This window comes from Lemur catta, chromosome 1 (assembly GCF_020740605.2).
Source record: "Lemur catta isolate mLemCat1 chromosome 1, mLemCat1.pri, whole genome shotgun sequence".
Classification (NCBI taxonomy): Eukaryota; Metazoa; Chordata; class Mammalia; order Primates; family Lemuridae; genus Lemur; species Lemur catta.
The window spans coordinates 41,235,865-41,261,618 of record NC_059128.1 but is presented as its reverse complement, the minus strand read 5'-3'; the positions used below and the strand labels follow the sequence as shown (position 1 = coordinate 41,261,618).

Here is a 25,754-nt window from a genome sequence, read left to right as displayed (position 1 = left end):
TGTCAGTGCTCTACCTGCAGCAGAATTACCCCAGCACTTGCTGCAGACGCAAACTCCCCAGACACCCCGCCAGAGGTATTAGATCAGTCTCTGGGCATGTGGGAGGGAATCTGCATTTTAGCTGTCTCCTTGGGTGATTCTAACACACCGTGAATTAGAGAGTCCCTGCCTTGGGTACTGAAAACCCTTGTAAAGTCCTTCCCTCAGCTGAGGTGCGTACAAAGGCTGTATGCAACAGGGCACATAATACAGACGACAGTGTTACAAGGCAGTAGGCAAAACATCCCCACACACCAATTCTACTATTAATAGAAAAGACTTGAGAAGGCATCACATCTACCCACTTTCCTAAACTGCAGGCAAGGTTCAAGTCAGGACTGGTGCACTGGGGTTTTTGTAGGGCACGGCACCCCACAACTGGAGATTTCTCAGCAAAGCCCTGAAACACAGAGAACATGCTCCATTCTCCACTGCCCTACAGACCACTCCAGGGTGACCACACACCACCAAGCAGACTGATTTTTAGAGTGGTTTAGAATTTCCATTGATTATGAAAATACAAGGAGCCCACAAAAGCCAGAGTAGTCAACAATCAATTTTGCAATTCATTGTTGGTTAATAAATAGAGTCCAGAGTGGAGTCGAGAGGAAACGAAGGTGAGTATGGACCTACCAGAAAGGCAGCCAGAAACAGGGGTTGTCAAAAGCTTGATGCATGTACCTTACCAGGCACCTCCAATGTCAAATAATTTGAATTTCCAGGACAGGCAGCTTCCAAATTAAACTGACTGCTGTTTGGACCATGGTTGGAAACAGGTACAGAGAAGGCAACTGTACAGATTCCGATGTTTTCCCCCATTAATTGCATGTTTCTCCCCCTAATGCCAGGCTGCATCACCCATTTAAAAGTCCTGTTTGTTTTTGCAGGCATTTACAGAGACACAGAAAAAAAGATTGTTGTCATGGAAACAGCAGGTGCAGAAGCTCTTTCGGTCTTTCCCTCGGAAAACCCTTCTAGACATATCAGGATATCGACAGCAAAGAAAGTATGTTGGGATTTCATTCTTTGTAATGCATGGTGGTTCCCCTGGTGCCTCGTTGCCTGCCTCGGTTCCTGGGGCAGGAATATGGTAGGGCATCATTCCTTGTTCGTGAAGATGCCCCGTGGCGAGTTCCAAATCACATTCTTTAAACAGGTGGGGTTGGAAAAAGGCTGTGAGAGAGAGTGTTCCCAGAGGAAGAGCTGAATGTGAGCCTTTGTAACTCAATTTACATTGTCAAAATGATGGCATTAGTCCGGATGGACACGGGAGGGGAGGGGTGGGTGTGACTTAATGAATGCCAGCAAAACACTTGGTGGTTTAACCACAAAAGGGGAATCTGAAAGGACAAAAATGGGTTGTTCCATCAGCACCTTAAGTGATAGTGTAATTTTTTCTCCCTTCTAGCTGCAGACAAGCTAATTATAGTTGCTGGCAGGGTGAAGAGCCCAGTGCTAGTCTATTTTGGTCTGAGCTGCAGTCTCATAGTGGAGCAGTACCATTCTTGATTTTTCATAGTACTTCAGCTTCTCGGATGCAGTTAAAAATAAGCCTGGTTGTACTTTAGAACCCATTACCTTAATATGGTTTTAAATTGAAGAATCCAATTGCATATTAAAGGTGAACTGCAGTGAAAATTTGTGGGAGAAATTAAGTAGGGGGAAGGGTTGAGTTAAGCCTTGAATGGTGATAGGGAACTGTTGGGAAATAAGGCAATGATAATGCAAAGATCCTGAAAAATCAACATTCTGGTTTACATTTTAAAACATGAGCAGATAAATAATTTCTACCCTTGCACCTAAAAAGCTTCTGAATTCATTTCATTTCTCAGTGCCTACATAGAATCTGTCTGCCTGTGTCGTTAACATTTTGGGCATTTACTTGCGTAAGTGTGTCTTAAAACATCACTGTTTTGTATTTAAGGTAGATAAGGCCAGTTACAGTTTGTAAAAAGTCTTCATGAAAGATTAATTCTAAAATTGAAGAGTGATCACATTCCAGCATCTATAATACTTATTTATTAAACATTTATTTAGCACTTACTACGTGCCAACTGGTATCCAAGCACTTTAAAAATATTAATGCATTGAATCCTTATGACAGCCATGTGAGGTAGGTCTGCTGCTGTTAACCCCAATTTCTAGATGAGTTGGTGGCCAGCAGTATGCAGGATTTGGACCAGGCAGGCTGGCTTTAGCTCCATGCTCTAAACCCCCACAGAAGTTAGGGGACTCTCGTGGGCTCAGGTTGATGTGTGGAAGAGACCATGAGGCAACACTCTTCACGGTCAGCTCCCTGGCCCCAAGCCCTGGGGTTGCCAACCCTGGGGGGTTGGGTAGACCACCTCTGCGCCCTGAGGATTCCTGATGGCCCAGATGAAGGGCAAGGCCTGTTCCTCATCCTCCTGCCCATCTCCAGCGTCTCCCTTCTTCAGGAGCAGAAGGCCTCAGAATGTGTTGGTCCCTGAAACCCTGCTGGCTGCCGTATAACCTCCCAGACCTGAGGCATGTTGAAGACTAGTACTTTCTGACCTAAGGTCACCCAACCCAAGTGCCAGCACCCACGTGTGGTACCAGCAGCCTTCAAGAGTGGACCCAGGAGAAGCAGGGACCCTCTCTGGCCATTGCGTGGCCCATGCTGTGGGGAGGGCCTGTGGAACAATGGCAGTCTTTGTCCCAGCTCCAGAGCACTTGCAAATGTCATCATCTCTGTCCTCATAGCCCTATGAGGCAATTCTTCTCCGAGGAAAAGGAGGCAGCTCCAGATGCCTCATAACACCAGACCCTTAGGAGACAAGTTCCAAGAGGAAGAAGGCATTCAGAGGTTGAAGATGAAGGTAGGGCTTCCAAGCTCCTTGCTCCTCTTCAGAAAGTTCCATTCCTGCCTCCATCAGCCCTGCTTTGTCACTGGTCCACATTCGAGAGCCCTGCTCAGGGTGGAACACGGGCCATCAACCTCAGGCTCTCTAGGGTGTTATTAACTAACGCTTGAATTGGGCTAACCAGGTTGAGTCCTGATGGTGTCTTTTCATTGATTACATAAGAATGAATTCAGTCACTGATTGTGGATGTTCAATGGGATGTTGCTAAAATGGTAGAAAATATTTTATACTCATAAGTATTTCCTCTGAGATCCTTTTATGCTATTAATTTGCTTTGAAGATCTGTTTCTCTGATAATACAAAGGTAACTGCAGCCCAGCCCCTGCTTGAATTATCACAAATCCCCAATTAATTGGTTCTGATTAATGTTATTTTATCAAAGACTTTTCATGCATTTCAGTGTAATGAAATCAAATTTAGAAAGGCAGAGCAAGAAAATGAGAAAGGAAAACTTCACTTTTGGCACTTTGTTCTCTCCCCAGAAAGCATGATGATTTCATTAAGCCTGGCAATCTTAAGTAACCTAAGCATTCACTCCAGTCGCCAGCAATGGCAACCCTCAGCAAATCTGGGTTTGTAAAAACCACCGGAGGACACAGCAGTAGGGGACCCGCTGTCAGGAGAAAAATGACATAGCCAAATTCTCCCTCCCATCAAGTCCTACTCCCAAAATATTCTGGCCTCTACTCCCCACCTCTGTGTCTAAGTCCTAACTCTAGGAGTCCCTAGTTCCCTCATTTCTCCAGTGACTAAGTGTCCCATAAGAGAATCCTCTGCCCACATTACATTGCTTAAGAATACAGTCTTGCCTTCCTGGAAGCACAGATCATTTTCAAATCACTCATTGACTCCGTATTTTGCATATGAAATAACTTCTTAAAAATCCAACCAAAAAGGAAAGTGAGAAATTGCTATCCACACTAAATAAGGAAAAATCTTAGCTGAATACTGAATCATCTACCAGGTGGCCGAAATTCCAGATTCAAAAGTCCGGAAACAAAAGGACTAGTTTTCATCGTTAAAAAACCAACGGAACACTCGATCCTGTCTTCTACTGGTCACCTATCTCAGATTGTCCTTCCAAAGGAAGGGGTCTCGATCATGTAGAATCAGTTCTACTCCTCCTGGCTCTAAGTTCTTCTTTCCAACCAAAAATCTTAGACCTCAATCAACAAAGGAAGAGTGGGGGAGAAAGGATGAGATAGACAGACCAAGACCACGTCCCTCCTCCTCACCATACTTTGATGTGCTTCTGACCAGAAGCTAGAACTCTTTCTTCTGGAAGTAGAAAGACACAAGCCCAGAATTCTCTTACCTGCCCCTTCTCTCCCTACGAGATGAAGGAATCCCAGGAGAAGAGAAACATTTCCTGAGCCTGTTGCACTGCTGGCTCAGACCACCCGCCACACACACACGTACACACAGGCACACACACATACACACACATACACAGGCACACACACACACACACACACACACACACAGCTCTCCCTTTAGCTCAGGAAATGACTGTTTTGCAGGCCCCTTATCACCCTCAACTGGTTAAACTACGTCAGCCCTGCTTCCCGGAGTCTCCTCGCAGGCTCGCTACAAACCTTCCCCGTGTGGCTGGAAAAGCAAGTCTGTTCCATCTTGTGGCCGTCGGAGGTAAAGCATTTCAACTTAAACCGTAAATGACTAAAGCTGACTCTTCTTGGAAAGAATGTGCTGGTCCCTGAAACCCTGCTGGCTGCCGTGTAACCTCCCAGACCTGAGGCATGTTGGAGAAGACGAGTTCTTCTGCACTGAAGTCACCTAACCCAGTGGAAGTGCTGGCGCCCACAGGTGACACGAGGGGCCCGCAGCCCCCCTGCGTGGGCCCAGAAGGAGCACGGAACCCCTCCGGCCTTTGTGCGTGCTGTGCTGCAGGAGAGGCCTGTGGAGCCGGGGTAGCCCGTGTCCCGGGTCCAGAGCGCTGGCAAATGTCTTCATCTCTGTCCGCATATCCCTAGCCCCACAGATGGGGTCGGCTCTCCGTTTGGGGAAGCATCGTGATGGCAGAGACTAATTCATTCGCTGGTTCATGTGCTCATCCAACCTGCATTCAGGAGCCGGCTCAGGCGAGGGACATACGGGACTGTCGAGGACAGACATAGCGCTTACGTCCGAGTGGGGCTCTCTCTCCCCACGTCTGCCACACAGATGCACAGATCGGGACGGGCTCCAGTAGAACGGAAGCAGCACAGGACACAGGGACAGGAGTCAGACCCCGTTCCGATCCTGGCTCTGCACTTTCTTGCTGTGTGGCCTCTCGAAAGGCACACGAGTGCCCGGGACCCACGACCTCGTCTGCAACACCGTAGGCGGGACAGGTGCGGCATGGAGGAGGGTGGAATAGCGTGCTGTTGACCTCTGGGCCTGTGATCCGCCGTGCCGCCTGCTGGCTGTGTGGCCTTGGCAAAGTCCCTAAGTGCCTGTTGTACTTCCGCTGTGAAGGACAGAGCACCTACTTCATAGGGTTGTGGTAAGGATTGAAGAATGATGTAAAAGTCCCAGGACGGTGCCTGTGACATGCACTCGCAGATGTTATCTGCTGTTGTAATCATAGCCTTTTGTTGGCACAGGGCTCGCGAAGGCCTCACAACTGTCCAAATGTGAGCAGACCCCAGGGCGGCGTCCCACTGGCAACCCGGGGTTGGGGAAGCGCTGGGCGGTGACTGATGGCCTCCTGGTTCCTTCTCTTGGCTCTTGCAGTCGCGGCTTTGGGCAGTCCAACTCCCTCCCCACGGCTGGCTCTGTGGGCGGCGGCATGGGCAGGCGGAACCCGCGTCAGTACCAGCTCCCCTCCCGGAACGTCCCTTCCGCCCGCCTGGGCCTCTTGGGCACCAGTGGATTCGTCAGCTCCAACCAGCGCAACACCACAGCCAACCCCACCATCATGAAACAAGGAAGACAGGTGTGTTCTGCCCCAGGGAGGAGGGAAGCCCAGCCAGGCGCATGGCCCGAGTCTTCAGACCTCCCTGACAGGTGACCCCAAGGTGGTAGAAAGGCCAAAGGGAGCTAAATTGAGGGGCATTTGTCCCCATGCCTCAGAGGTGACCAGCATCGTTTGTGCTTTTTCCCTGGGAGACAAAGCAACCCCAGAGCTGTGCTGAGGATGCCCCGAGAACCTCTTTAAATCTTGGAGACCCTGAACATGAGGGCCTTTAGAAAGAAATGCAAGACCTATTTTCTCTTTGCCCACATCTGGGTTTCAGGGAAGCCTGAGCACTTACGGAGCTTTCTTTGCCTTTGTATCCATGGCAAATAGCTCCCTTGTCATGGTCCCAGCTGTGGTGGAGAATCCATGGGACAGAGTCAGAGACAGGCTGTCAGAGGGACAAATGTCACAATTTCAGCCAGTCACAGTCGGCTGCCCAGAGTGTCCTGCCGTGCGACTTGGAGCTGACGTCTCTGCTCCACGGCTCTTCACCCTCTAGCCCTAGGCCCCCACCCCGACCCGCCCAGTGCCTTCCACCTGCATGCCCCCAGCCTAGAGGGCTGTGCATGTTGGGTTTGGGATCTGAGGGACACAGCAGGTCTGAGGGTTGTGGGTTCTCATGAGAAACTAAAGGATGACAGATGGACTTAAAAATAGGAAAACAGCTCCAGGCAAGACAGGCAGGATTCACTCCCCAGGGAGGCAGCACGGGGTGTCAGAAAGCCCCATTTTCCTGACTGTTGCCACCAGATCAGTTCAAGAGGACGTCACTGCTGGGACACACAAGCTGAGTTGTGCCAGCTCATTGCCAGCTGAGAGGTTCTTTTTTTTCTCCCCCTTGCTTTGGAGTAAATTGTAAGCATCTCAAAAAGAAAACGAAATGAGAGCCCTGAAATAGTTTGTGCTCTTCATTGCAAGCATTTATAGAACTCCCCCATTTCCTAGAAAAGTGACAGGAAAAAGCAAAAGCAACAAATAGGATAAAAAGAGTTTTGGAGACAGGGAGAGTGTTGTGTCCAGATTAAGCTGTGGCTTAGAGCGAGGCTGAGGAGGTGGGGAGAGAACACAGAGAATGGCATCTAAACCCTCTCTGAGCGTGCAGATAGGAGCTGGCCTGCAGGCCCTGTTCTAGACATTAGCAGAGAGTTCTCCGGGGATATTTCCCTCCTAAATTCTGGCTGGCAGCTCTGCTCTCCCACCCAGGGCGTCTGAACTAACAAGTTCCTTTTTGCTTTTCTCACTAGAACCTCTGGTTTGCCAACCCCGGGGGCAGCAACAGCATGCCCAGCCGCACCCACAGCTCAGTCCAAAGGACCCGCTCGCTGCCTGTGCACACTTCCCCGCAGAACATGCTGATGTTCCAGCAGCCAGGTAGAGCTCGCGCTCCGTCTCTCACTACGTCTCCTTTGACACGGAGGGGAGGCCAGGACGCCAAAATAGATGCCCCGGTGAACCCAGCCGGAAAGAGCTTAGCCTCGACTGTCACCATGCATTCTTTTGAGCTTATAGAAGCCTTTCCTTTTTTAAACTGTGCCTTGCCAGCATGAATAGCGGCGGCTTGGCTGGGAGCCAGCGCATGGAGCCCCAGAGTCGGTTGCAATCTGATGGGGATATTTTTAATACTAGTTATATTTCTAGATTGATCATACCAGAGATATCATCAGAGGGCTTTTTGGTGGGGAGGAGTTTCATGTGTCGTGTGTGTGTTCATGGGTGTGTGTCTATAGAGAAAGAAAGAGAAAACTTGACCTTGTGGATGCTGAGAGAACTTCCCCCTGCTTTGGGCTTGCTTTGCAAAGTGATGACTGTGGGACCAGCCGAACATCTTTGTTTTACTTGGTTAAAGAGCAGCTTGGCATACTTCAAGTCCACGTCAGCTTCCACCATGCCTTCTAAAGCAGAATAGTTGGAATTCTGTACAGCTGTCAAATACCTAAACCCCTTCCCTGTGCAGGCAAGTGGCCTCTCCGACTCCAGGGGTAGTACAAAGCTACACAGCAATTACCCCACCTGTCTGGTGCCCGCCCCAAGGCAGGCAAGCCAGAGGCATTTGTACCTATAGGAAGACACCCACCCTAGACAGTAGAAATGCTCTGTAATTTCTGCAGGGGTTCAAGGAAGGAAAGCGTCACTGTGGCGGGCAAGGAAGCTTCTTGGAATTGGAGCTGAGCTTCAGGGGAAACGGGTGCAGAGGTGGAAATGGGGAGGGAGGGGTTACGGGCAGCAGGAACCCAGGGAGCAGGACTGCAAAGGCACAGAGGGCCACAGCATGTCCCGGAAGCCATGGGTGGGCTGAAGGCTCTGGCCGAAGGAGCAGAGGAGACCAAGGGAGCTGTTGGAATCCAAAGCCAAGGAGCTGAGACTGCGGCCAAGCTCAGCCGGGAGTCTGGGGGAGGGTTTGAGCCAAGGGTCAGGCAGGAATGTGCAAGGAAGAGTGAAAGGTGGGCCAGGGAGGAAGAGGGTGCTGAAGGAGAGGACCCACCAAGGGAAAGGACGTCAGGAAGGGAAGTGCCATCCACAGGGTCCAGATGCCCAAAACTCTTGCTCACTCACTTTTGTTTTAAAGTTCCTTTTCCCCACTTCTATACGTGTAGCTGTTTTTCTTCCCAGGAAGAACTATCCTATAAAATTTAGGAGTCGTGATAGGCCCTCACCCTTGGTCATTTCATCCCATCCACTGTGTTCATGGTATCATCCATTCTCAATAAAAGAGAATGCGGACGAGATTTCAAGATGCACGAGGAGATCGTTCACCTTGGATGTTTTCTCACCCTGATCTCAGTCCCTGGACTGCAGCCCAGCCGTCTTACAGGAACCCTAGCAGAGTGACAGCTCTCCTTCAATCCCAATACACGTGGGGCCTTCATTTTTTCTAACCTATTTTTTCCTTTCTATGGCCCTTTTCCCAGTTCTTAGTCTTCCTCTTTGTTCTTGTACCTTCCCTGAGTTTTCCCCATCTTAGTTGTTGAGAAGTCCAGGCCCAGAGAGTCCAGTTTCTAAGAACTGGACCATCCCTGAGTGCTTTGGACCTGTTGATATGATCCTCAGTCTACGCTTTTGTTTCCCCTCTACTTACTGTTTTCCAGCAGTGCCAAGTGGCTGGCTCGTGCTCAGGGCAACTATGAACCTAAGATCGTTTTCACTTTCTTCTTATGAAGCCTCTTGTTCCGCTGGTTAAAGAATGAAATAATACAGAAGAGCTTGTAAGGAAAAGTGACTGTCCCTCTCCCCTACCCTTTCTTGCCCACAGTCCCATGTTCCAGGGGCAACCACTTAAACTACTTAAAACAGTTTTCCTGCAAGTCTGCAAATGATGTGCTTTGCCTTCTGGAACACTTGGGCTTTTTCTTTTCTTATCAATCTCTTGCCCAAGTAATACAAACCCACCTCCAGCAAGGCCATGATGAGCCATAGTGTGGGGAAAAGGCTGCTTCAGATTTCCTGATTACAAAGAAACTGGTGAGCACTCGACAAGAGTCACTCCTAAGCCCTGCCCAGCACCAGCAAGCCCCTGCTAAGGGAACAGGGTGGCCGCTCCTGAGCCTTTGCTCAGGGCTGCAAGTGCATCCCCTGCCCTTGCTGAGCAAACGCTCGTTGTCAAGACTACATGTCACTGTGAGAAGCTTCCCAAGAAGGCAGCCTCCTGCACGGGAACAGCACCTCTAACCTCCAAGCCAGGTCCAGATGAAGACTTTTCCTAGAGTCGGGGTGTCTTCCACACATGGGCCCCTCCACACACAGCCGCACACCATGCTTAGCTACGGAGACTTCTTGGGGCTTGTGGCCAGGCATTAGGACTATAAATATCATAATCAGGACAGCAAAAGTCAGGAAGGCAGAAAGTGGCTTTCATCTTCACACAAAAGGAAGTAATAGTGAATGCAAAATGAAATAGAGCCGCGTGACCAACCCCAAAGTAAATACTCAGAAAACCGCGTTACAAACAATGTAGTGTTTTCCTCCTGGGCATTAGATGTCTTCAGAGAATGCACTTTAAGCTGCATGGGCAAATCTTGAAACCTACAATGCGTTCTAAGGGTGCTTTCATTCTGTAAACTTAAAATAATTCCGTTAAAATGATACATGACTTTAAATGTCCCCAAAGACCTGAGACTAGAACCACCCAAGTTGCATATCACCCTGCTTGGGTTTATAAGACGCTTCCCTCTTTGCTGGATCTACATAATACACAGACCCCTTGGAGGCCCTGTCGGGGGTGGTTTTGGATGTTTCCCAGGACCATCCAGGAAAGCCACCAGCCTCTCAGTGTCCTCTGGGATGAGTGAGAAGCACTAAGCTGGTCCTCCCGGAGTGCACGGGACAAGGTGAGATAGACTCACCAGGAAGGTGACTTGAGCTCAATACAAGTGTGGCACCTGGCGAGCTAGAATGGTCACGTTCCTCACAGAGGTAGGGTGTTTTCCCAACTAGAAAATTCATTTGGAAATTGCTTGGAGAGTGACCCTTTATCTTGGAAACAGCTCTGTTCCTGCTGACCCAGGCTCAGGTGCCCTTGGGATCCCACCAGAGAGGATCCTGGAGTGGCTCTGGCACCACTGGGAGGCCTTGGGGGTTCTTCACCACCCGGAGGGCCTAAAGGCAAGGGCAGAGCAGGCTTTTAAGGAAAACCACCAGTAGAGTAGGCTGAGCAGCAAGGGAATCTCATCCTCCCCTCGCACTATACCACATGGAAACTGCCCTCGGTACTGGGCCATCTGGATGTGAGAGGGACGTGGTGGTGCCTGCCATGGCAGCCTCTCACGGTGTGACTTACCCGTTCACCATAGCAAACGTACCCTATGCACCAGCTCGTGGTTGGGATTCGTCCGCCTTTAGAGTGCCGCATCCCTGGGAGCACAGTGCCCTAGGCTGCTGTGGTTCATAGTCCTTCCTGAGAACCGCCTTTAGGAAAAACAGGGAGAGGGAGCATGTCACTGATGCACTGGGTCCATTCGGGGAGTAGAAAGGGCTGCCATGCAGAGGCAGAAACCAGAACAGGGACCACTTAAAGTACTACATAAACATTTCCTCTTTTTTTTTTCTTTTTTTTTTTTTGAGACAGGGTCTCGCTGTTACCCAGGCTAGAGTGCAGTGGTGTCATCATAGCTCACTGCAACCTTAAACTTCTGGGCCCAAGGGATCCTCCCCACCCCAGCCTCCCAAGTAGCTGGGGCTATAGGAGTGTGCCACCATCCCCAGCTGAGTTTTGAAAGAAAATTTTTGTAGAGGTGGGGTCTTGCTATGTTGATTAGGCTAGTATCGAACTCCTGGCGGCAAGCAATCCTCCCAAAGTGCTGGGATTACAGGCATGAGCCACCGTGCCCGGCCCCCTCCCTGTTGTATAATAAGGCAACGCAAACAGCTCTGCTCAGGACTGGCAGACAGTGGATACGGAGACGGGCTCTGTTTTCCTGCCCACACCAGTTTTTTTTCTTTTTTAACCACCCTCCCCCTTTCTTCTTGGCCCTCACCTTCCCTTGTCTCATCACAGCGGTCCCTGGCCCACTTCCCTGTCCCCTTTCCCCCTCCTAGGCAGCCTATCTTCCCTATTCTCCTTCCTGCAACCCCACTTCTCACTTAACCAGACACAAAACCTTTCTAGTTATTCAGCGGAGTAGCCTCAGCTGTCATTGGCAAAGTAGGATTTCTACAGGCTTTTCCTAGAAGGCTGTGGCCTGTTTCTTACTCTAATGTTCTAAGGAAACTGGCCCCTTACCCTCAGCGCCTTGGAGAACGAGTTCACAATTGGACTGTAGGTGCCACACATGTGAGGCTCAGCAGGGTGGACCATTTCTGCCAAGGACAAGCCATGTGGGTTGCTCAGTTGGATGCTGCAGCAGCATCTCATTAGGGATGGGTTGCTGCTCGCTTCTGGAATCTTCGTGACTCTGATATGGAGCATGAGACTACTCTGTACATGTGGAACTTCTGAAAAGATACAATTAAAAAGTGTCAAGTCTGCCTAGACCCTGGGGATCCCAGGAGTTGGGATCCTCACTAAATCCTGGGGTGGAGTGATGGTAAGGAAGAAAAGAATTCCTGGCACTCAGAGATGTCACCTGAGCTGCAGAAATAGGCCTACTTTGGGCAACAGCAGAGAAGACTGAGTTTAAGAGGGGTCTTTCTCGCTTGCCTTACTGAGGACTTGCAACTGTGTCTGCCTGCTCTGTGACGGCTGGGGACCCAGGATAAATGAGATGAGCCTTCAGGGTTAGCAGGAGCTGTAGCAAGAGTTGGCCTCGTGGTTAACGTGGGCCTGCGGGGCAGGAACTGCCCGAATGCCCCTCTGGAGCTCCAGTGAAAGCTCTGCCCGCCAAGCCCCACGCAGCTAAGGGTTTCTAGCCTGAGATGGAAGCTGTTTTCTGCCCAACCATCTCCCTCCGTCTTGTGTGTGTGGCAAGAGTCCATGGATCTGTTTTTATCAAATACACAATTAAAAAGTCACACTATTAGGAAACTCTGCAGTGTGAACATATGGGCTTCTCCCGAGACGTAGAATTTTTCAGAGCCGCTCAGAGTGGTGTGGGTCACGGCTCCCTGGCGCTGCAGAAGAGCAGGGGAGGAAAAGCCCACGCCCCTACTTCCCACCTAAAAGAGCAGCCACGAAGGTTTGGGGATTCTGGAGCGGAGAGCCCTGCATTTCTCAGCCCCCTTTTTGGAACACGCAATCCCGGGCTTGGAAAATGGCATTTTGCTGCGTGTTGGCAAGAAATCTTGCAGCTGAAACACTTCTCTCCAAATGTCGAGCATCTTTATTTATCCAAATCTCTCCACAGTGTTTGTTTAAAGGGGAGCGCTGGAGAGTAAACTAAATCTTACAATGAGCATATGGATGGCTATAATTGCTGAGGTTTGTTTTTTTTCATATTTGCTAACTCGCTATATATAAAATTGTGTTTCTATTTTATAGATTTCACACCCTAAAGACTGCTAATTTTTGCATGCATATGATTTTCACATGAATGGATGAAAATACTAAAATCTCTTCCCTCTGGGATTGTCTGATTGCCCCGACCCTACTCTAAGAGCAGCTAGTGGGGGCTCCAGGGAGAGGCTCTGCCGTCCTCTCTGCTCCCCACTTCCCTGGGAGCTCGATCAGCCTCCGCCCATGCGTGAATTGGCATGGTTGTCTTCCAAACCCATCGAGGCTGGGACTCGTGTCAGGAAGAACACTCTCTGCTCCCCGGTGCCTTCCATAGTGATCCATTACCAACCTTCTCTTTGACATTTTTAAATAACAGAAGCGACATCAGCCTCTGAACTACCTGGCAATGGGAAACTCAAATTGCAACAAAGATCTTGAGGGACAGCTAATCAAGGAAAAGAATTACTTTGGTTTAGCTGTTGGTTTTAACTTCCTATCCCACCAAACCACCAACCTCATCTTCATCTCTCTCTCTCTCTCTCTCTCTTTCTCTCTCTGCCCCCACGTTCTCCCTGGGGTGGGGATGTGAGAGCAGGGTAAGGACCTGAAGTCTGAGCCACAGGATGCTTTTACCACTTGACAGGTGGAAGAGCAGGGAACAGCTTCCCGGGGTCACACAGGAAGGCAGGGGCAATATTGAGACTTCCCCATCTCCCAGGACAACCCCCTCCATAGCATCTCAGGGTTCTTAGCTGTCACAGTTTCCGCTTCTCACTCCATAGACATGTAGGCGGCGTGCAGGCCAGGGCCAGTGTCAGGAAAGGTGCTCCCCCTGCCGTGAGTTTCCTCCCTTGCTCCTCACAATGAGGCAAAAATGTGCCCGGCGTGTGTGCTTAGCACTTCGCAGAGCTAAGTCCTACTATAACAAAGTGACATTCAGCTGGGGTGGGGGGGAATAAATACATAGTACGTCAGATGTTGGTGGATCATCTGAAGAAAAATAAAGCAGGGGAAAAGGACGGTGTGGGGGGAGATACTGGTCACACACAACGGACTGAAAGTCCTTTCTGAGGAGGCAGGAGAGCCAGAAATGTGAATGCAGAGAGAGAGTGAGCCACGAGAACCTTTCTGGGGACCTGAATTCCAGGCCGGGGGGAACAGCAGTGCAAAGGCCCTGGGGTAGCGGGGGCCTGGGAAGGGAGCAAGGAAAGGCAGAGCTGTACAAGGGCAGGGAGGTAACTGGGGGCCAGACCACGTGGGGCCTTGTGGGCCGCGGCAGGAGGTTGGCTTTCCCTCTGACCAGAGGCCGCTGGAGGGTTGTGAGGAGGGAGAGACTATGACTCTGACCAGCTATTTTTAGTCACTGGTTTTGTTCCAGCTGCCCATGTTCACAATGGACTCTGTGTCAACCAGACCTAGAGGTTGTTTGACCCTGACTGTACTGTTCCCTGACAGTCCCAGGGAGGCACACCAGACCCTTACCCTGGCAGGGGAGCCTGGTGGCACCATGTATACTTTTTCCTTGTCCTTAGAGTCCCTTTCACCAACATAACCCTGTATCCCCTGCAGAATTCCAGCTTCCTGTGACTGAACCTGACATCAACAACAGGCTGGAGTCCTTGTGCCTCAGTATGACCGAACACGCCCTGGGAGGTAAGTGTGTCCTTCCTGCATGTCCTTGTTACTGTGCACCTGGGAGAAGTGCTGGCCATCTGCTGTCTACACTCTGGCAGTAGCTCAGGAGAATGGGAAAGGGATGAGGAGGCGGCGGCAGGGGACAGAAAGAGTGGCCTTGAGGTGCTGCTGGACCCTCATCCGGCCACACCATGCCAAGCAGCCCACAGTGTCCTACTCCTCCTTTCTGGGAGGTGAGTCAGGGACCCAGGGACCAAAGCCATCCCTCTGGCCCCAGAAGCTCCACCCCACAGTGCACGCTGGAATCACACCACCGCAGTTGTCCCAGCCAAATGCCAGAGGCTGGGGAAGCAGGCACACAAGACGTAGCGTTTAGTGGGAATATCCCACACAGCATTGGATGCTGTCCTTCTCGGCACCGGATCCCCCAGCCGGGTCCAAGCACATCCCAACTTGCTCTAAAAATAGAATTTTTGAAACGAAAACCCCTGCTTGTTTTTCTGTCTCCCTGTTGCAAACAGCTTCCGTGACGCCTGGAGCCCCAAGCAGGCCGAGGTGTCCTTTGCCGTGTGACAGGGACAGGTCGAGCTGGATGTGCCAGCACATCCGCAGGCAAGCCAGGAACGGGGGCTGCAGCCGGCGAGCAGCTGTGCTGCCCCCGACTGTTTGTTCTGAGGCCCTGCCTGGCCACGGCAGCCTGAGAGGCCCTCAGCTCCCTCCCGCTACTAAATGGGCACCTTTCTGTGGGCCTGGATATTTGCGGACACTTGGCAGGCAGAGGAGAGGTGACGCCTGCCCCTTCCTGCCAGCTTCTGGGAGGCTCTGAGTCGCGGAGGCCCAGAGAGGCCGCCTGTGAGCCTTCCCAGTGTGGATGCACTTACCCGCCTGGAGAAGGGCCGTCCTCACACCTAGGGCCGAGGTGTGCGCCATCTGGCAGTGTTGGGGGAAAGCTGCCATCAGCCGCCACTCCAGAGAGCTTTGCCCTCCAGACTGGGGGTTTTTAGATTTTTAGTCTCTGCAAACGCGATCTCATCCTGAAACCAAACATGAAACAGATAAATGTTCTGTATGGAGTGGAGTGGAGGGCTGGGGCTACACCCACTTGACCTCAGTACTAGGAGGGGGATGAAGGCCGCAGGGCCTCTGTGACATCCCAGGGCTCTAGATAACCCCACTTGCAAACCACTGCTCTCTCCCTCCTTCGCCATTCAGATCCTAGACGCTCCTCACCATCACTGGGCCATCCCTAGTGCCTCTGGGCAGGAGGTGCCCCATGTCATCTTCTCCACCTTACAGAGATTGGCTCAGCAGCCCCCTGATGAGCCCCCAAACGTCCAACACTAGATGAACATGGATCCACAAAATGTAGTATAGCCAAAAAGCAGACAGCATTCAGCCTTAAAAGAAAAAGAAGTACCGATACCTGCCACAGTGTGGACGGGCCTTGACGATGCTGTGCTAGGTGAAACAACCCAGATGTAGAAGACCGTGCAGTGCAGGACTCCATTAGTGTGAAATGTCCAGAATAGGCTAATCTGCAGGGACAGAAGGCAGATTAGTGGTTGCCAGGGGCTGGAGGGAGGTGGGAATCCAGAGTGACGGCTAATAGGTACCAGATCTCTTTGAGGGATGATGAAATGTTCTGGAATTAGACAGCGGTGATGGTTGCACAACTTTGTGAATATCCTAAAAACCACTGAATTGCATACTTTCAAAGGGTGAGATTTATGATGTGCAAATATACCGATTTAAAAAAATTTTTTAAAGAAGTAATGAGGGTCTTCATGGGGCCAAAGTTAGGATGGCAGCCGGTGAGTCCCTAAGCAGCCATCTGCCAGAGCTCGGACGCTGTGAGGGAAGCCCCCACCATGGGCTGCCAGCCACGCTCAGCCCACCGCAGGGAGCCCGTGTGCTCTCCTACCCCAGAGGCCGGCTGGGTGGGGGACCAGGCTCAGTCTTGCCCTGCTTTCGAGAGTCAGCAAGGAGAACTGACCTTCCCCCCCAGGGCTTGATCTGTCTCAGATAATAGGCATTATGGAAACTCTTACAAACTGCTAAGTACTAGCATTATCATCATTAGTAGCAAGAATGCCAAATGCTCTTTATTAACGGAGTGTTTTCATTCAAAAGACTTCTTTTTTTGGTCCATTCTTCTATTTTTCCAGAAAACTTCTCTGAAATGATGGTTTTGTGCTAATGTTTTCATCTTGTTAATCTCCTAAGCCTTTTTATTGCTGTGTTTTTTCTCAATAATCCCCTCTGGTGGGAAGCCTTGTAAGCAGTTTCCTGAGCAGAGAATGCAAATTAAGTTCAGGGTGGCCTAGTTGGGCACAGTGGCATTGTGCCCTCCCGCTATGACAGCACCTCTCTGCTGGCCGACCCCTTCCAGGTGCCAGGAAGATGACCCTGCTGGAGACAGATGCCAATGAATTAAGTCATTTTACAGGAAGACGAGTGACTAGGGAGGAGCGGAAAGCGTAGTCAAAGAGGTTCCTCCGCTCGTGACTCAGGAATGGAGGAGGAGAGTGTCCAAGCTCCTGGGACACTGTATCCCAGGATGACATCCTAGCATGACTGGGCCCCTCCTTTTGTGCCAACATCTCTGCTCTCTGTTTCTGTAACTGCTACCCTCCTGATGCCAAATCTGAGCCACTTTTCTCTTTGGCCTTCCCTTCCATCTCTTCCCTCTCCCCACCCTCAGCAGAAGCGGCGAGGACGCCCGCTGGTGGGTCACTTCTGCATCTTGCTTTGCAGGTCTTACGTAAGCTTCCATCAAACTCTGTTGGGCCTGCTTAGTGGCCCTGAGTGTTCAGAAACACCCACGGCTGCAACAGCCAGGCTCCTCCCGGCAGAGTGGAGTCTGCAGTGACTCACACCAGCGAGAGCAACACACAGCCCGTCCTCTCACGTTCTGGGGTCCACTCTGCAGACAACGCCCTCACTGCTCCTTCTCACCTTCTCTCCTTTCCCCTTTCTTGGGACTCCCCCCACTGCTAGCTGACATGGAGACTTTGTGCAAAGTCTCTACTTTCTTAAGAGGCTGTGCTGACATTTATTGGAAATTTGTTGTAATAACCATAAAATCTATGACAGCTGCATGCGAATGATGCCCCCCCCGGAGGTGTCCAGTACTCAGCTTGCACAACTATAAATGTCGAGTCTGGACTTACCTATTGGACGCTTCCCCACAGAAACACCCTCACCTGTGGAGGATGAGGTGTGGGGTTGGAATTCAGTGAAAACGCAGCTCTGGGTTGGGTTAGTTGAGATTTTCATGTTTCCAGCTCCCTGCTTTTATAGCTATAAAGGTTAGGCATGAGTGAGTGGGCCAGGGGCCCCAGCAAGAGTGTATACTGCACTTCCACAGATGAGGGAGGGACCTCTACAACCATCCCCCCACAACAGAGGGACTCCTGCAAGCACCCATGTGTGTGGACACACACACACAACAGCCCCCGTTTTCCCACCTGCAGTCACCACCGCAGAGCTACCACTCGGAAGGCTCGGGTTGACCCGCAGAAGGTGAAGAGAGGTTATTGATTAGAAGTTCACATCTGTGGGCAGCTAGGATTGATGATCTAACACCACAGACACTCTCGGGGACTACTGCTTCCTTTCTTTAAAATCTCCCTGAAAACCATACAGAACTTAATACGCATACATACACACACAGGCATGTACAGGTAAAACTGGGGAAATAAGATCAGTGGATTGTATCAACGTCAGTATCTTAATTGTCACACCATGCTGTAGTTTTGCAAAATGTTACCATTGGGGGAAACCTGGCAAAGTTGATCTCTCTCAGACAATAGGCATTTTGGAAGCTCTTGTCAAACTGCTAAGCACTAGCATTATCATCGTTAGTAGCAAGAATCCGAAACACTCTTTATCAAAGGAAAGTACCCCATGCAAGAGGTCTCTGGACTATTTCCTACAACTGCATGTGAACCTACAAATGAAGAAGTGGTTTCTCCCTCAAGGTTCAGGTGGGAGACTTGCCAGCCTGGAACCACTCATGAGGCAGCCAGGACCCCCGGCAGTGGGCTCAGCGCTCCTCCATGGCACCTGGGTCTGCCAGCTTTCCATGGAATACGCTGCCACTCCCTTCCCACACCTGAGTTCTGCCCAGTACAGACAGACGCTCCATCTGGTAGACCAGGTTTGAGATACTGGGGCTTAGACTGCAGTACCCTCCCACTCCCACAAGACCTTTCAGTTCCAAATGCCCACACGTCTACTTCTGACATCAATCAGATTCTTGAGGCCAGGCGTGGTGGCTCATGCTTGTAATCCTAGCACTCTGGGAGGCCGAGGCCGGTGGATCGCTCGAGGTCAGGAGTTCGAGACCAGCCTGAGCAAGAGTGAGACCCCCGTCTCTACTAAAAATAGAAAGAAATTATCTGGCCAACTAAAATATATATAGAAAAAATTAGCTGGGCATGATGGCGCATGCCTGTAGTCCCAGCTACTTGGGAGGCTGAGGCAGTAGGATCGCTTAAGCCCAGGAGTTTGAGGTTGCTGTGAGCTAGGCTGACGCCACAGCACTCACTCTAGCCCAGGCAACAAAGCGACACTCTGTCTCAAAAAAAAAAAAAAAAAAAAAAAGATTCTTGAGACAGAATCTGGATCAGTTTGGGTCAGATGCCTCCATCCCCCTGGTCTGCTCAGCTGTGACCAGACTCATAGCCATCTTGTCCCCAGTCTTTCATCTAGGACTTGGAGATGCTGCCAAAGAAAGGGACGTGAGGCAGATAGATCCACCTGTGTGCCTGGTGCAGCCCCCACCTGGCTCTGCAGCCCCTTCCATCCCCTCCCCTCACCCATCAACGACTGTCATCACACAGGCCCTCCCCACACTCGTCCTCTCCTGCCTCTTCCTTGCCTGGCACGTACTTCCTTCTCCTGCCAGCACCAGCAACAAAACTCATGTTGGATCCCTGTGAAACTGCCCTCAACTTCCAAGGACAACTTAAACATTCCCTCCTCTATGTTCCTGCTGTCTTCGCACATTCGCCATTATAACGGTTATCGCTCACAGCATCATTGTGGTTTACATGTCTGCACCCAGCCTAGATTGCGAGTACTTGGAAGGCAAGGGTGAGGTCTCTTCATGTGGTTCTCAGGCTCAATATGGCTCCTGGCAGAAATAGCTGTTCCCCAGGTATGAGTGGGTGGGTATGTGAACAAATGAACCAACGTAGCCCCTATCTGTCCTCAGAGATGGGGGGGCCCGCCGTGCACAGCGTTGGTGTACGTGGGTGTGAACGGACTTGTCTTACTCACCCGAGGCCACTGTGTGCTGCTTTCTCCCCCAGATGGGGCGGACCGGACCTCCACCATCTAGAAGCTGAAGATGAGAGTGACCGCGCTGGCCGTGAAATCGACTGCTGCGGGTCCAGTGTCAGCCATCTTCAGGGTTGCACAGAATCCTTCACGACGCTTTGCAGCCTCTTTTCCCCTGGTCCCTCTCCCATTTTGATTTTGTGAGCGCGTAGGTCATCCTTGTAAACGTATCAGTAGACCCGGGATTGGTTCTTTTGTCGTTTGTTTCTGTCATGGGATGGTTTGGTGTGTGGGGTGGGGAGGGGTCTCTAGGGAAACGCGGGACTGGGAGGGAGGAAGGAATGCGGGTGGCCTCCCGGATGGAAAGGGAGAGTAAGCACTGCCCGAGAGAGAGGCGACACACAGGAGGGAGGTGGGAGCCTTGCCAAGAGCCCGGCTGCACAGGCGGCCATAGGGGGCCGCGTGACACACGCTTCCCAAGCAAGACGGCGGCTCACCCTTTATGCCCAGTCTGATCCCGAGTGGATGTCCCCGAGGCCTGGCCTGAAGCAGCCACAGGAGAGGGCCCCATGGCAACGGGGCGAGAAGGAAGAAATTCCCTCCAGCAAAACTTTGATTTGTGTATTGTTTACATGACAATTTTAAAGGGTACATAATGTATAAAAAGTTTGGGTAGAACTTCTCTACATACTACGGTTTTTGTAAAGGATTTGTTGTTACGGATTCATTTTTTTTTTCCTCTATTTTTATAATAGCAGCAGGGATGTGTTTTAAAACGGCTGCCAAGCTCTGCTTCTTGGGAAGATGGATGCAGTCACATTGGCCTGAGTTGTTCGTCTTTCGCCAGTAGGCGGGCAGAGCGTGTGGGTGGACACAAGGGCCACAGACGTGGCCAGAACGAGCGTGGCATTGGGTGAGGGCACAAGGATGATGGCACCGTGTGATAGTTAGGGGTTTTGCTCGCAGGTCACCCAGGGGGTCTAAAAGAATCCCACCGGCTCTTTCTGTGCTGGATTTGCTTCTCACCAAGAGACCTCTCCCCTTCCCCCCTGGCTGTGGGGCTCCACCCTGTCACTCCAGGCTTGCTCCACATCCAGACAGGTGGGTACGAGGCAAGGTGGAGACCAGGCCAGGATGGACGGTTTCCCCTCGTGAGAGGTCTAATACCCAGACGATGAGCTCAAAACATTTGCAGTGGGGTCACTGCTGAGGAAGAAGAGGAGAGAAAGGTCCAGCAACAGTGTATAAAAGGTCAGTCAGCAAGTGCCAGAGAGAGCATGCAGGGAGGTGTTTGGTCCATGTGGTACAGCCCTACCGTCCCAGGTGGGCAGTGAAAGAAGGCATAGGAAAGGTTAGTTTCACAGTGGAAACAATGGCCCTAATCCACACAGTATAAGTTACAGATTTACTAGGTTGTTGGCCGATTTATCCATCCACACAGAGGGGAGAAAAAAAAAAACATTCATTACATGGTGAGAGATTAACAAACTATGGTACCACGAAGTAATAGCTCTATTTCTTAAGGACAAGAAGGGCTACAGTTCAGAATTTGATGCGGTGGAGGGTATTAGGCAAAATCAAAGAGAAGTTGTGCTCTGCACTGGAAAATTGGGTTGTGTAAATGGCGGTACGGACGCTCAGCCAGAGGCGAGATGAGGGAGATGGTATAAGGCCTGTTTGTCAAATGGATGAGTCTGATGGGTTTTTTGTTTTGTTTTGTTTTGGGTTTTGTTTTTAATGAAGTCAGTTGAAATTAAAGAGATCAGACTGTGAAAATCACTGCACTCGTTTATGGGCTTTTTGGTTTTTTTTTTTTAAAGCTAATGAAGTACGTACAGATTTTTAAAGCCTTAATGAAATCTAAACAACTTTGTTTTACTTTCAAAATTAAAAATGTATACCCACCCAGTCTTAGATGCTGCAACAGGGGTTCTGAAGCCCTTTGCAGTCTAAAAAGATGAGATCAACGTAACTCTAGAGAATCTTTCGTGAGCAGAGGAGGCTTGGATCCAGTTTCATGCATTTCATTAAAAAAAGGTATAGACCTCTCCTTGGGTAACTGAGTTCTAAAGACGCAAATCCATGCACAGAAAGAGACAGCATTTCTTAGTTGATTATTTTTAACCAAGTGCCATTAACATTCATCCCCCACATCCCTTTTCTAAACAAGCTCATTGTGACTTGGGGAATGTGTTGGGATGGATGACCACATACATGTGAGGCAGGAAGAATAGGTCAAATGTTGAAGGCCAAAGGTAAGACCAGAGGGTTTGTGAATGTGTTTTTTGGATGCTGAGAAAGTGATATAGAGGAGAAAAAACAATGGTATTACACACCTTGTTGAGAAAGAAGAAAGCATTCAGATCTGCTGCAAAACACTTATCTACAAAGACTCGTGTTATTCAGAAAACAGATTGTGAACACAATCACATTAGCATGAATCCTTTAAAAGGAAGAAGACCTTAAAGTATTTGCAAATCTGAATTTCTATTTATTCCTTCACTGAATATAGAAACAATGGTTATCTGATTATTAGAGATATTATTTTGGATATGTTACTTATTAACTTGCTATGGCTGGTAACCATGATAAAGTCTGTTATTAATAACAACATAATTCTTTTTTTAAAAAAGAAAAGCTTATTTTTCATTGACTATGTATAGATTTATCTACTTAGTTATGTTTTGCTATTAGTGTTTTAATTTTTTTTTAAGTTGAGTGTTAGGATAAATTTTAGGAGCCTGTTCCCACGTCGTTTTGAGTCCTGTGTTGACTGCAGGTATACAGCTCAATTTAAAAATCCTAAATCAAAAGAGTATTATTTATAAAAGAATCAAACAGTTGCACGCATAAGGCTGTGAAGTCGGATATTTAGTAATAAAGCGGCAGTGCCTTTTTTTGTATTTTTACCCATTGCCCCCCAAATGCAACTGTTTTATATTAAGTAAATAGCAAATGATTTAAAAATCTCAGAGTAAAATCTATTTCACTACATGTTTTCCCCCTGTGTTCTGATTTAAGCAGTGTGTACTTGGCATCTCTACACTGTCCCAGGGACGGTGGTGTTCTACAATATTGTTATCATGTATGATGTTTTATTGGTGCTTTTTATTCATAGTGGTTTCTTACCAGAAACAGTAGGAAGAAACACATGAACTGTGTACAAGACATGAAACATTGCTGCTGATATGTTTTTTCCACATGCTTTTGAGTTTCACTTTTTTAAATAAGAGCCAGCAAGCAAAATAGACACGCTGGGTCTGCCTGCCGAGGGCGGCTGTGTGCGCCAAGCCTTCAAATCCTGTGTGTGGATGGTCCCTTTTTGGTACCCAGGATTTGAGCTACAGCTGGGCCCTGTCTCTCCCATTCATTAGAAGAGACACTGAAGGAAACAAGGGTTTCTTTTGAGGTGTCCCTGGCTGCCTTTTACGAAATGGGAGCCTTCTCTGGGTGTTTTGTTCTTCTGCACCTCTTGTAGCTACTGCCTGTGCAAGGTTTGTAGATGTGTATTCCCGAGGAGCCTGGGCTGGGGGCCTGCAATGGGCTGAATGCATAGACATGCAGCAAGAAGGACGGCGAGGGGAGGCAAAGCAGGCCCCCACCTCACTGCCCCGCTGGAGAGGTCTGCAGCAGTCAGCTCCAGCTCGGGCACGGGGAAGCAGCCTGACCAAGGCGCTGGGGTGTACCTGTTACAGGAAAAATCTGCAGAAGGATAATTTGCACATGGAGCTGTGATAACACTAATGTTGATTTTTTTTTTTACAAGTCATCAGAGATGTTTGCAAAGTGAGTTTTATTTTTTTGTAATTCCTTTATCTTTACTTAAAGGTGAATGTGTATTCCTCTGGGAGGAATAGGAAGAAAACAGGAATGTTAATAATGTCAAACAGAAGACTTCCTCCCTTATTAATATATAACCCTCATGTATTTATGCCTAATGTAAGCTGACTTTTAAAAAGCTTTCTTTTGTTGCATGCCCCGTGCAGGCATCCGTATTGTACATGCATGCCTCTCGTCCTGTTTTCCTGTATAAAGTTAGTGAACAAAGAAATATTTTTGCCTAGTTCATGTTGCCAAGCAATGCATATTTTTTAAATTTGTCATATATGGAAAGAGCATGTTTGTTACATGTAAAAGCTTTACTGATATACAGATATACTAATGTTTGAAGATGCTGTTCTTTGCAAGTGTACAGTTTTCAAATGTTGTTACCAGTGAAACACCCTTGTGGTTTAAACTTGCTACAATGTATTTATTACTCATTTCCTCCCATGTAACTAAGAATCATGGCTATATTTCATATCAACGTTATATTGAAAGTGAAGGGAAATGATTAATACAAGGTTTTGTAACACTGGTGTGTGTCTTTTTTTCTTTTTTGTCAACATGATCGATTAGAAAATAAGAACCGAGTCTTAGAAATAAGCCCGCAGGGAAGAACGAGCATGAAATCCTTTTCACTATTCCCACCTGGCCAGTCTATACAAACTACGTCTACTATGAGCTGCTTTTTAACTAAAAGATGGGAAGAGGGGTGTAGAAATGTATGCAGTTTGATCTGAGCCCAGAATAGCCAATAAATGTGTCACCTGCCTTCAGGGCACGTTTCTAAATACAAACTCTAACCTTGCAGATACTGTTTATAGCTGGCTCTCCCCCCTCACTGCCTTTGAAATATTTTACACCTTAATCACGGCATAAACAGCCGGCTCCATAGAGCCTTTCACCTACACATAGCTTGAATTACATTCTAATACTTCTAATTCTAGTATGATATATGTTAATATAAATTTAAATATTGTGTCAGTTAAGCATATGGTTGGAGAGACACCTGGGTTTGAATTCTGGCTCCAGCATTTTCTAGCAGTATGATCTTAGACAAACTAATCTCTCTGAGCCTTGGGTTTGTTTTGGGTTTTGGCCTATGATGTTCAAAGTTGATGTAATTAAACCTGTAATCCCCACCCACCGCCGGAAAAAAAGAAGTACAAACAAAAGAAAACATAAAATACAGAGGTTACTGCCACTATAACCTAGCAACCCAAGCACTCCCTGAGGCAGCCACAACTTGACATTATGACAATGACCACACGGTGACTCCCTTTTCACCAGGCTTAGCTGCTCAAGAGACATGCAAAATCCTAACTGGCCCCTGCAAATTTCTCATAGGCTGAGACATAAAATGAAATCCTCATAAAGTCGAATTCTTGTAACCCCAATGAGCTATTTCTCAGAGTTTGGCTGTAGTAAAGGGAGGAGAGAGAAGTGTACAAGCCAAAGAGGGAGGGTCTTCTCAGCTCATACCCTACATGCTAATGGAGAGAGGAATCAAACGGCAACACCAGGGTAGAGTCCAGACCTTCATGGAAGTGCCTTGCTTTGTTTCCTGGGACAGTCACTACATATGTCACTGGCCCTGACTCCCAATCAGCCTAAGACCTATTGTCCCCAGAGGTTTCGGGGAAGGTTGGGGGGACGGCAGCACTTTTATCCTTTCATCAGGGAAAATCTCACCCATAACCAGAACCTCCTCCTCCCTCCTCTGGGAACCTGTGGAGCCTTCGGGGTGGATCTGGCCCACCCAGCAGCACACCCAGTTTGCCATCTCCCCTTTCCTGGTGGGCAAGGCTAGCACGTTGCACCCCAGCCCCCACCTCACAGATATCCTTGCACGAGCTGCCACAGCACTTCCACATTTTCCATTTTCCATCCACACATCTCAGCACTTGCAAACCACCCCTTTCCTGGGCACTTCAGCCTCTGGACCCTTAGCAGCAGCCCTGGGAGCCCCCAGTCATTTAGTGCTTCTCAAACCATCTGAATTCCAGGTATGGTACTGGCCAGCTTTTTCCAATTCACATAGTCCAATTCTTTTATATAATAAATATGAAATAAAAAGTTACCATCTCCCCAATATTGCATTAGATTCAACAAAGTTATTCTGTCCAATTACTATAAAGTAGCCCTGTTCTTGTTCCCTGAACTCTGGGCTCAGCCTACAAAACTCAAGTGTGGGCGATTGCTCTCAGGACGAGATGATAGAAATCCCTTAATACAATAGGGAAGCGCCCACCAGGTGTGAGGGATGCCT

At 49.1% G+C, this 25,754-nt stretch overlaps 1 protein-coding gene across 5 annotated transcripts in view; it reads left to right on the top strand.

Moving 5' to 3' along the window:
- The window catches only part of SAMD4A (sterile alpha motif domain containing 4A), a 207,873-nt gene extending 183,856 nt beyond the window's left edge, over positions 1 to 24,017 (top strand). For all 5 annotated transcript variants that reach the window (XM_045566851.1, XM_045566875.1, XM_045566858.1 and 2 more), the window contains 5 exons: positions 927 to 1,045; positions 5,655 to 5,856; positions 7,125 to 7,251; positions 14,315 to 14,398; positions 19,696 to 24,017. In XM_045566851.1, the coding sequence (XP_045422807.1) occupies positions 927 to 1,045; positions 5,655 to 5,856; positions 7,125 to 7,251; positions 14,315 to 14,398; positions 19,696 to 19,724 (561 nt within the window). In that variant the 3' untranslated portion in view covers positions 19,725 to 24,017. The remainder of the gene's footprint in view (positions 1 to 926; positions 1,046 to 5,654; positions 5,857 to 7,124; positions 7,252 to 14,314; positions 14,399 to 19,695) is intronic.
- Positions 24,018 to 25,754: the final 1,737 nt, after the last annotated feature.